We start from the raw sequence: 12,606 nt of genomic DNA, 5'->3' as shown, positions 1-12,606 counted from the left end.
GAAATAAATCAACTTTTTGATGATATTCTTATTATATGACCAGCACCTGTATGGAGCCCATTTTTCAGCCCATTTCGTACCCACATTGTGTATAAAGTAGGCATTAGTTATAAAGGCTAATGCATTTTTATTGATTGATTAGACTTAAACACTTAAGATGATAACGGACTTTGGGAAAATTCATAAATAATGCATATCAATCAGTTTTGTTTCTCTTCTTTTTTTAAAAGATACTACATACAGTGTTAAGTGCTTCAGAGTGAATGTGTCAAAGCAAACCGCAAACCTTTTCTGCAGTCTATAAATAAAAGTTTTTAAACATCCAGTGCGGAAGTAGCTATACCGCCCTCTCCTGGACGTGTAGCTAATCCTCGTTGACTCTGTCAAAGGGACCGTATAACGTCTGCTCCATAATATAAAGTAAGCCGAATCGCGCCATGCCGGATGCGAGCCCTGAAGATTATGATGGGTTTCAGACCCAGTTCACAAACATAATGGAAACAATATTACAGAGCGCTGTCAGGGAAGCGACAAAACTTTATGAGGGCACTTTACAGCGCTTGAAAGCGGAATTGGTGCAGCTGAGAAAAGAGCATGTCAACACAAGGACAGGTGATTCATCCAGCCAAGACACAAAGGGATTCACTGAATCTGGGAGTCAGAGGAGTGCCAGTGTCCCTGAACATCGTGATGTTGGCGTGCAGTGTGGTAGGTCTTTTTCTTGTAACGGTGTTTGTGTGTCTTGGTTATGGCGTTCAATAAACACTTCCTGGAAAATTATAACGACTTTTAACGGCTTAGACGAAGTCAGATGGTGATTAAAGCCAGAATTTCTTACTTTTTAACTCTCTATGGAATTATCTTATATAATCATTCTCATAATAATTTTTAATGTATGCCCTGCTAAAAAAAAAATCTAGAAGAAAAAAGCTAGACTAAGATGGTTTTAGAATGGGTTTTGTGCGCTTTTCTACTGGGTTTTCTTCAACAGGGTTAGCCACAGTTTCCAAAAAGTTGACTTTTTTGCTTTTTAAAATTTTCATTTTGTCAGAAAAACCCTGTTTGGTTGACCAGGGATGCAGCCCTCTTCAGTTTACAGGACAGCGTCTTAGTGTGGGAGACATTACGAGTGATAAACTCACAGATCTTTGTGCCAGTGAGGATGGGAGCAGACAGCTTGCATTGCTTCTCATCAAACAAGAGGTAAGAAATGATAGGCCAAACGACGGAAGAATAAATGTTTACTCATTCTGGTTCTCTTGTCCCTCCTTCCTTCCTCCCCCTTTTCTGTTTTGCATATCAAATGAAGTTCACACAGACTTAGGTCATACTTCTCCACCTCTCTGTAAGTTTGAATAAATATTAAAATTTTATGTGAGGATTTTTGCCAGTTAGGGTTTAGTTTCATTTCTAAACCAGGCAGCGCCTGATTAAATCTTATGTTCATATTTGATCTTCATGAAGTGGATAATCTTTTAATGATGGCCCTTTTATATATTATGATTTTATGTTCTGTGTCTTCAGCCTCAAGAGGCTGAATGCAACAACTACGCCCCAGGATACTTTCTACTGAAGCAAGAAGGTGCTGAGCCAATACTGGTGCGCAGAGAGCCAAATAAGGACACAGTGGAAAGGGGTATAAGAGTCATTCACAAATTTGACTGAACAAGGAGAAAATGTTCTCATATGTTATGCAGTTCTTTCATATTTTGACAAAACAATTATGCATTATTAGTGCAAAAAAATACTTTATGCAATTACGCACACAGACTCAAGTGCTTGGTCTAGTATACATGAACTTATTTAGCAGCAGAATAAAACATAATACACATAATTACACCCATTTTTAAAAATGAAAATATTTTTTTTAAATGTTCCATTTCAATATAATTATATATAACATTATTTCTAACAAATGTAAATAATTTTCAAACAATTAACCTAAAAAACAGAGATAGTTATATTTAATTATATAAGAGAAAACACAATTCTAGATCATTATACTGTAGTAAAAAAACATGTTGTTATTCTAATCTTACTGATATAAAAAATAGTAAAAATCTGCATGCTATTATTTTTACCACTATGTGTGTGCGAAGGGAAAACCTTTTTAAGGCCTATTGGTTTCTCACTATCAGAAGCAAGAATAGATTCTAGTTTCATACTCACTGGCAACCCAAACAGACACCACCAGTGTAGCTGTCATAACATGCATAACATTGTTATAGTCCACCTAAAATATTGTTTAGACTCAATGACCAATCGCTGTGTTAGTAGTTAAATAGCTCTATTTTGCAAGTGAAAACAAGTGACAAGTTTCCTCCCTTTTCTAATTCCTGGACTAAATTATTATTTTTATCGCTTGCCATATGGAAACTCTCAGACAGGTTGTAGCAATGTGGATTGATGTAATTGACAGACTTGGTGCTAAAAAATGAAACGAGAGCCAATCAAAAGCATCAGAATAGCTTCGCTTTACATAACAGACTTTAAATGGCAGGAGACATCGTGCACACCAAAAACAGGCAAAACAACAAATTCATATTATTCAACATTTCCTAGCTTTTTACAGAAAATATTCAGATTTTCATAAGTAACTGTAATTTGATTGCTGTAATATAAAAAAAAACTCAGTAACTGTAACAAATTACAGTTACATTTATGTTGCAATTAAATTACGTAACTCTGTTACATAGTTACTCCCCAACACTGATTATTACAATGTAAAATTATGGTTTTCTATTTTAATATAGCCTACTTTAAAATATAATTTATTTATGTGATACAAAGCTGAATTTTCATCAGCCTTTACTCGTCTTCTTCAGTGCCACACAATCCTTCAGAAATCATTCTAATATGCTTATTTAATACTCAGTTATTATCAATGTTAGAAACAGTTGTGCTTCTTAATATATTTTTGGAGCCTGTGATAGTTTTTTTCAGGATTCTTTGATGAATAAAAAGTTATTTGCAATATTTTAGCAATATACATTTTTACTATACATTTTTTATCAATTTAACAACATCTTTGCTGAATAAAAGTATACATTTCTTTCAAAAAAAGAAAGAAAAAAACTGACCTCATACTTTTGAATGGTAGTGTATATTGTTATAAAAGGATTCTATTTTAAATAAATGCTGTTCTTTTTATAAAAAAAAAAAAAAAAAAAAACGTTGTAACACTTAATTTTACTGTGTCCTTGTTACATATGTTACATGTTCTTACTATAGTAATAACTGTAAACTATGCATAATTACATGCTACTAACCCTCAACCAGGCTTGTGCACAGTTCAGAATTGAATTGAGAATGACTCCTGAATTCCAATTCAATTCTTGAATTTGAATTGAATTTGAATTGATGTCAAAAACAGGATCTAGAATTACAATTCGAATTTGAATTAAAGGAAGCAGAATTGAAATTCAATAAAAATTCTAAGAAATTCAAATACATATTTTAAGGGAAGTGTTTAACAATGAAGCTTTATAGTATATGTCAGATATGATTGCATTAGATATTCTATAAATGATATTAGTTTGAACTACTTGTACAGATTACATTAACAGGAAATGTTTTCCCCCAGCAATGAATGTTAAAAGCTCTAGTCAAAGAACAAAGAATTAAGTTTGATTTATTGTAATTGTAATTTTGTGGAACATGATGGAACATTCGAGGAGCTATTGAGAATTAGGTGCAACAGTGTTGCTCAGTGAGTTTTGCATTGGAATGAATGACAAAATGACAAAATTAATGTAATTGTATTTAGTTGTATTACTAGTGTTGGGTCCGAGTCCACCTTTGTCGAGTTCGAGTCAAGTCCAAGTCTTAAACAATCCAAGTCCGAGTCCAAAAGGGGCCGAGTTTGACTCAAGTCCGAGTTCTTATCGACCGAGTCCGTGTCGAGTCCGCCCGAGTCCAGAGTGTAATTAAATTGAAAAAAGATTAGAAATTGCTATTATAAATTTTGATCTTCTATTAATATTTTAACCTTTCAACCCATTAAACCAATGGCAATATAAAATTTAACAAAAATTACCACTATTACATCTAGCCATTGCCATTTAACATTTTTATTTTGTCAACAGATCAAAGTTTCCAATCAAAATGGTTTCAAACAATAGAATGGACATAGATATATGTAGAACTTTTATTATTACAAGTGCAAGAAAAACACAAATTAACCTGTTTTATTGTATTTCAATTATTTAATGCCTCTGGTATCACCAAATGCTAATGTTTAGGGGTGGGCGATACTAAAATCTTATTTCACGATAATGATATATTTTCTCAAGTAGGATTATTCAAGTAAGAATAAATACTATAGAAATTGAATAAAACAATTAAATGTAAAATAAAACAAACTTCCCTGTATTACATGTACAGTGATTCTTATTAAATTTACTAAAGTTAGTCAGGAGTGAGTGAGTGAGTGATTTTCTCTTTGTCTTTTGTTGTTTTATTTACATTAAAGGGATAGTTCACTCAAAAATGAAAATTCTGTCATCGATTACTCGCGCTCAAGTTGTTTTACACCTGAATAAAGTTCTTTCTTCTGTTGGACATAAAAAATATTTTGGAGAATGTCGGAAACCAACCAGTTGGTCCCATTGTAGGAAATAATAATATGGATGTCAATGGCTACCATTCAACTGTTTGTGTTCAACAGAAGAAATGAATACAGGTTTGGAACAAAATTAGAGTGAGTAAATAATGACATAATTTTAGAGGTGAACTGTCCCTTTAAGGACAAGCGGCAGCGTGTTCACTATAGGCTGCGCTGCTGTCAATTTAAGACCTCTACACATCTAATATACAGACACGCCGGTTTTACTTTCACTTTAGACATAACTGACTGTGTCTATGTTAACCTTGTGTGTATTTGACCGTATTAGTGCAGTAAGACTACTTAGTCCAGTAATCACGTGTGTTTGACAGGCTTTTAGTGCGCGCGCTCAGCGCATGTTAAAACAGTGCATGAGCACGCGAATGAAACGTTTAACCAGCAAGGCTTTAAAACGCATGCAAATAATGAACTTTCGTGATTGTGAATAACTATAGTGTTCCGTGAGTATAACTCTCTGACACCAGCATTGCAAGCGTGGCTAAACACCCCCTAACTTTAGTGCATATGATTGGATATTTGCTTATATCAGCGCGTAGACTCACAGGCACACTCAAACAGAGCCAAAATAAACTGAGAGAAATATTTAAAACGGAGAAAAAGAAAAAATTATTAATTAAATGCAAAAAATAAAAAAAAAACGCAATTCCCAACCGTGAATACCAAACGGTTCAATATTATATTAAGAATTGTGACATCCATAGTATGCACACAAGAATCCGATATAAGAATAATAAGCGATTGAAGAGCGGGACTGTTATTATGGCAAAGTCGCCGGCGGGACTTTTATTATGACACGGTTGCCGGCGCCACTTCCTCTTTTCCAGTCATGAGTATGAGGTAACACAACTCTGTTTATCGTATTAGATATATCTGAGTGTGTTGAAAAGGAAGTTATGACATTCGCTTGGCGGCTGCTATGACACTTGTTCACACTGCAGTGAGAGTAAAGCGTTTCACTGAATAAAACCGGAGACCGAGGGTGACGCAGACATGACGCAATCGACAGGCGACTCCCTCAAACGCATAGCTCACACGTCCCGGTTCTCAACTGAACAAAATATATAACACTGGCCTAGTGGTTTCTGGATATTTTACTGCAAAAATCCTACATAGTTCACCTTTAAGTTGGTATTAAAAGTTATATTAAGCAACTTACATTTCTCTTGGTTTTCTTTGTACATGTCGGTAGAAAGTCGTGCCAGACACAATCAGTTGATTTGCAATCTGCAGAGTGCTTCTTTTTTTATTGGATTTCTTGCAAATAAATTCTTTATGATTTTCAAAAGCAAAACAAATTATTGCTGACTTTGAAGACATTGTCCTAGCCACGCATTGCGATCCGTGTGATGTGTGTATTGTCTGCAAGCATAAGATGATGCTACTGCTGCCTGCCGGTGTGGTGCAGTAAAATCACAGGCGGGGAGACGTTCATTAATTTCTTATCTTAGTTTTATGCCGGTTTTGTTGTTACACATGATGCGGACTTGACTGCACTCAGGATATTTTCCGAGTCCAAAATGTCCAAGTCCGTGTCAAGTCCGAGTACAAATTCACCCGAGTGCGTGACAAGTCCGAGTACCCCAACTCTATGTATTACTGAGGTAAAATGTGTAATTCAATTAGTTACTAATCAAATTAAAAGAAAAATTGCTTTGCAATGATAAAGTAAGCCAAACCACATTTGGGTAACTTATAACAGTAAGCTATTACATTTCCAAAGTAACCTTCCTAACACTGAATGTATGTGAGATTCTACACATTCTTTCTGTTGTGTGACGTGTGTGGAATTTATTTTAATTGCCATGAATTGAATTTCACTTCTTGTCATTTCAATTCAAATTCAACTTCTTGTTGGGAGGCGGAGTCAATTCAATTCAAATTCCAATTCCAATTCCAATTCCAATTCATGAATTGAATGGAGGCCAAATCTGAAATTCTGAATTTTGCACAAGCCTGCCCTCAACCAAACCCTAATCCTACCCTAACCCTATAGTAGATGCTAATATAGTAGAAATTAATATTACTCAGTACTTAAATATATAATTACACTGTAACAATGACACCTTAAATTTAAGTGTTACTAAAAAAAATTTTCAAAGAATCCTGAAAAAAGTATCATAGGTTATAAAAAGTCTTAAAGGTCCCATGGCATGGCATTTTTCTATTATTTTATAATGTTTCCTGAGGTGTACTTATATTGTTAGTATGATTTGTACATCATAAAATGTCATAATTTAGAAATAAAGGCATTTTTTCAATACTAATGTTTGCCCTGTGGCTGAATGCCCTGTTTCAAGAGGCGTGTCTGCAGTGAGACTTCAGTAAAAACGCCCACTGTTGTGATTGGCTGACATCTTTGCATTTGATATGAGCGGAGGGGGCGTGGTTTAACGAGGTCTACGAGGCACGAGCAGGCACGAGCTGCTGCCAGAGAGAGTTCACTTCACATCAGTTCTCAGCACATCTCAGTTCAGTGAACTGTTGTAGTTACTAGAATATACTTCAGGTTATTCGTTTATTTCTAGTCGGAGGGACTGTCACTCATGTCAGAAAGTTAGTAACTTTAGTAAATTATGGATCAGCGCTGACTGGAGACGCGAACCGTTTAGAACGATTCAGTCCGATTTGGTGAACTGATTCGGTTCACTAAAAAGAACCGGTTCAAAAGAAAGATCGTTCGCGAACCGGACATCACTAATGTACCAGAGACAGAGCTCAGCGATTGCTAACAAAGTTATTTATAGTAACTACTGAGTTATGAGAGCGCTGTCAGTCAGCGTGAGTTTATTGTATCTGAGAGTTCTGAATAAACACGAGTCCCAGTCACACCGAGTCCGTCTTCATCATTATTACCAACTTTGTAACACATGCAAAGTACCATTACAGCGAGATGAACGAGTTACGAGTAAGTGTTGATAATAGCATTATTTTTAGATATGTTCCTATCATATGAAAAGCGTCAGTGACGCGCATTGAGTACACAGCGCAAACAAAGACACAACAGCAGTAATCGAATGTAATCCAGTTTATTGTGGGGATAGCTGGCTAGCCTAGCCCGGATACGCTTACCCCCCTTCTGCTTAATCTCGCGCCGCGTTTGGTGCCTCCGCTGTGGGCCAGATGCAGTACTGGGGGTCGGGGATGTTGAAGGCCGAGCGGCCAGTGCAGCCCGAGTCTCGGCGTGTGTGAGGTTTATCTCTAAAGATCTGACTCTGCTGATGTTGAGCAGAAACTCATGACTGTATGCACATTTTAGAACAGATAGACGCGACGAGGACGTACAAAAACACTGACTCACAAGATCGAAAACACCGGTAGAGAGAGAAGCCGCTGCGTGTGCACGAATAATAAATAATTAGCTACACATTAGAAATCACTGATCACAGATCAGAAGGAACTGAAAAAAGACTTCTGTTTTCATTTGTACATCCAAACACTGCGAAACTGTCAGCATTCACTAGTTCACAAGCCATGAGCGTTTGCATGGGCGTGCCAGATTCTCTGGGCGGAGGAAAGGGAGGTAATCGTTCCTGCTTGGACGTCAAACCAGGAGACTTCAGGATTGGCTCGTCTGGCCTGTCATTTTCGCAAAGGCAGAGAAAGACAGCCAGAACTCGGGTTTACACCGATCAACATTTCTATCCACTTGGGGACAATATTCAGGCTAGGGGAACTCATATTAATGTTGAAAAACCTCATAAAATGAAAATTTCATGCCATGGGACCTTTAAGCGGCACAACTGTTTCCAACATTGATAATAAATCAGCATATAAGAATGATTTCTGAAGGATCACGTGACACTGAAGCCTGGCGTAATGGCCAATGTCAAATGACTAACAATAACAAAAATATTGATGAAATCCCTCCAAGCACTGATCTGTTGACAATTCAAGCAGTTCAAATAGCCAAAATGCACGACTTGTTATATAATTTGTATCTTCACCTCTATATTCACAGTTGTGATCCCACCATCATTTCAAACTATAACCAGGCACCATAGCAGCATTAGAGGAAAGTCTCCACCATCAGTGATTCCTTCCTCCTGTAGTCGCAGAGTGGATTCCTGTGGTCACAAACCAAATCAGACTATACAACCCATCCGAGATACATCTGAAAGAACATCGGAAAACTTGTCTTCCCCCAACAAAAGACAAAAGGCCAGTGCACCAGCACAGACATCCACTACTTCAGAACTTGGCAGTTCAACTCAGACTCCTGCTCCTACTGTTAACTTGTCTGTGCCAATGATCGAGTTGTCTGGTGCTCCATCAATTCCTCAAGCCAAGTCAACAGCATCATCAATTCACAGACGACCAAACCCAAATCCTCAAACATCAAACCAGACAGTAGTCCCTCAGAAACAGGGGTCAAATATCTGTCATCCACTTCAAAACACCTTCCTTTCCGCTGTTCCTCCAAGCCAAGTCTTAGTAACAGAACCTTATTCCTCCAAACAGTGGCCTCAGGGATTGGTTACAAATACAGAGAAAAGTATTTCAACCATTGCCGTGCTAAACAAAGCCACTGAGCCTTTAACCCAATCTCAACTCATACAATCACCATTCTTTCCACCACAAACCATCAAAACACTGAACCAAGAGATGCCCCCACAAGTAAATGCTGCCATGCCATCAGGCCATGTTTCCGTCACACCAAATACACCTTCAGCAGTCCAGGATCGGATTCTCTCAGCCAGTCTTGATCCACCACAAGCCCAAGTTTTTGCATCACCACAGGTAATACCAGCACATTCTGCGACTTCAAGACCATCATTCCAGTTCCCTTTGGTGCTCCCACACAATCCGACTCAATCGACACCACCTTCTTATCTTCCAACACACGGTCCATTTACTTCTCCTCACCTTCCAGTTAACGCAATTCAGGGATCTGTCTCCCTAAACCCACCTCAACGTCCTCTTACACATTCCCAGTATCCAACACAATCCAATCAGTTCTGTTCTTCAGACCAGATGTTTCCTCCACCCGATAATACGGCAGGTTTGCTTGAATCTCTTGATACTTTGCATTTGCACTCGTCCATTGTGATGACGCCACAAGAGGCCCCGGAGCAGGTACCCATGCACCATTTTCAACCCTCTGGGCAGCTTGCGCCTCTGCTAACACTTAAGGAGCAACAAGCTGCCACTTCGGCTAACATTGTTTTAAGTCGAGTGCCAGTTCTATCTTCAGAGACCTCTGTGTCTCCAGTTGACGACTTTGAAGGAGACGTACCGCTGTCCCCATGTTTCAGTGCAGAAACCACAGATAGAAATGATAAAGACCTCTCGGAAGATGATGAAGACACTCCCACACTCCAGTCTAGACTGAGAAAACAGAGAAAGATTTTCTCCAAATCCAGACAAGGTGTGGACAGCACAGTCATGGTCTTTGGTAAGAGGTCGGATCTGGTGCAGAGCAACTTGATCAGTGAAACTGGCTCCAATAACGAAAGTCAAGCCTTACTGAAATCTTCGAGTAAAACATTGCGTGGAAATACTGAGTGTCCCGAGTGTGGAAGGGTCCTCAGCAACGCGTCTGCCTTGGAGAACCACATGAGACTTCATACAGGAGAGAGACCTTATACCTGCTCCCAGTGTGGAAAGGCGTTCCCTAGTGCACGAGGCCTTAACCGGCACGTGAAGGTTCATGCAGAGGAGAAACGCTATCAGTGTGAAGAATGTGGGAAGAGTTTTGTGTACCACTTTACCCTTACCAAACACCAGCTAATTCACTCTGGAGAAAGGCCTTTTCCTTGTAAAGTTTGTGGAAAGAGGTTTTTGGCCAAGGCAGACCGGGCTACCCATATGCGTATGCACACCGGAGAGAAGCCGTTCTCGTGCACGCTTTGTGGGAAGAAGTTTAAACATAGGGTTGCTCTGAATATGCATATGCAGGGGCATAGAGGAGAGAAACGCTACACTTGCCCCTACTGTGAAAAAGGATTCGTGGATCTAGGTAATTTTAAAAGACACAAGCTCATCCACACTGGGGAAAGGCCGTTTGAGTGCAAAGAATGTGGGAAACGTTTCACTCAGTCAGCTCATCTCAAGAAACATGTCAACACACAACATGTTACATGAAGTAATTGGATTGTTTACAAAGCAGTTGATACTGTAGATCAGGGTTCCTCAAACTCATTCCTGGAGTGCCACTGTCCTGCAGAGTTTAGCTCCAACCCTAATCAAACACACCTGAGCAAGCTAATCAATGTCTATCCAGGATCACTAGAAAATCACAGGTAGGTGAGTCTGATCTCGGTTGGAGCGAAACTCTGAAGGACAATGGACCGAGAATATATAAATATTCTGTTACAGAAAATATAATTGTATTAGGCCTGATTGCAAATTAATTTATGGAATTTGGAGGCCAAGTCAACACCTCAAACTCGTGCTCCTCAAACCATTTTTAAATGAAAAAAAGGAAATAAAAGTTGATATTTTTATATTTTAGCTGCATTTCTGCATACATTATGTACAGTGCTTTTATTGTAATTTGTTTTTAAATGTGAAGTAAAATGTGAATATCTTTCTTTTAATTTCTCAATATGAAACTTGTTTACTGCCAAGAATGTTGTTTAATAGAACCTTGAAGAAATAGAAGAATCTTGTATTTTTTCTGTTTGCTTGGTTTTTATTTTTATATTTAACTCTTGTATTTTTGTAATTGAGTTTTTGCCATGAAGATAGCCACAGATGCTGATACGGCATTAAATAAAACTATACATACACTGAATGCTGCGTCCCAAGTGATACTTGGATTTTTTTATAGTACTTTTCTAGTGTCCACCCTACTAATATACCCCGATCAGGCATAACATTATTACCTATAAAATTGTGTTAGTCCCTCTTTTGCTGCCAAAACAGCCCTGACCTGTCGAGGCATGGACTCCACTAGACCCTGAAGGTGTGCTGTGGTATCTGGCACCAAGATGTTAGCAGCAGATCCTTTAAGTTCTCTAAATTGCGGGGTGGGGCCTCCATGGATTGGACTTGTTTGTTCAGCATATCCCACAAATGCTCGATTGGATTGAGATCTGGGGAATTTGGAGGCCAAGTCAACACCTCAAACTCGTGCTCCTCAAACCATCCCTGAACCATTTTTGCTTGGTGTCAGGGTGCATTATCCTGCTGAAAGAGGCCACAGCCACCAGGGAATACCGTTTCCATGAAATTGTGTACATGGTCTGCAACAATGCTTAGGTAGGTGGTACGTGTCAAAGTAACATCCACATGGATGGCAGGCCCAAGGTTTCCCAGCAGAACATTGCCCAAAGCATCACACTGCCTCCGCCGGCTTGCCTTCTTCCCATAGTGCATCCTGGTGCCATGTGGTCCCCGGGTAAGCGACGCACCCTGCCATCCACGTGATATAAAAGAAAACGTGATTCATCAGACCACCTTCTTCCATTGCTCCGTGGTCCAGTTGTGATGCTCACATGCAGGGTCAGTCAGCATGGGCACACTGACTGGTCTGCGGCTATATGCAGCCCCATACACAACAAACTGCGATGCACTGTGTATTCTAACACCTTTCTATCAGAACCAGCATTAACGTCTTGAGCAATTTGAGCTACAGTTTGTCTGTTTGATCGGACCACACGGGCCAGGCCAGCCTTTGCTCCCCACTTGCATTAATGAGCCTTGGCCGCCCCTGACCCTGTTGCTGGTTCATCACTGTACCTTCCTTAGACCATTTTTGATAGTTACTGACCACTGCAGACCGGGAACACCCCACAAGAGCTGCAGTTTTGGAGATGCTCTGACCCAGCCATCTAGCCACCACAATTTGGCCCTTGTCAAACTCGCTCAAGTCCTTGCACTTGCCCATTTTTCCTGCTTCATACACGATATATCCCACCTAACAGGATAATCAGTGTTTCACTTTACCTGTCAGTAATCATAATGTTATGCCTGATCAGTGTGTGTGTGTGTGTGTTTGTGTGTGTGTATAATATATATATATATATATATATATATATATA

The 12,606-nt window shown here is 38.9% G+C and overlaps 1 protein-coding gene across 1 annotated transcript; it reads left to right on the top strand.

The window, feature by feature from the left end:
* Positions 1–360: 360 nt before the first annotated feature.
* LOC307123720 (uncharacterized protein) lies at positions 361–11,355 on the top strand. The gene is made up of 4 exons (XM_079812384.1): positions 361–708; positions 1,052–1,203; positions 1,525–1,636; positions 8,583–11,355. The coding sequence occupies exons 1-4, from the start codon at positions 438–440 to the stop codon at positions 10,703–10,705; spliced, it is 2,658 nt and encodes an 885-aa protein (XP_079668510.1). The 5' UTR covers positions 361–437; the 3' UTR covers positions 10,706–11,355.
* Positions 11,356–12,606: the final 1,251 nt, after the last annotated feature.

Source organism: Gobio gobio (genome assembly GCF_949357685.1).
Source record: "Gobio gobio genome assembly, chromosome: 3".
NCBI classification, from domain to species: Eukaryota; Metazoa; Chordata; class Actinopteri; order Cypriniformes; family Gobionidae; genus Gobio; species Gobio gobio.
The sequence above is the reverse complement of the archived record's forward strand: the minus strand, read 5'-3'. Positions and strand labels throughout refer to the sequence as shown.

Bases quoted from the DNA above. Each gene is read 5' to 3' on its own strand.
- LOC307123720 (XM_079812384.1), top strand. From the start codon at position 438: ATGCCGGATGCGAGCCCTGAAGATTATGATGGGTTTCAGACCCAGTTC. The intron at 709-1,051 runs GTAGGTCTTTTT...TCATTTTGTCAG, and splicing joins TGATGTTGGCGTGCAGTGTG to AAAAACCCTGTTTGGTTGAC. The intron at 1,204-1,524 runs GTAAGAAATGAT...CTGTGTCTTCAG, and splicing joins TGCTTCTCATCAAACAAGAG to CCTCAAGAGGCTGAATGCAA.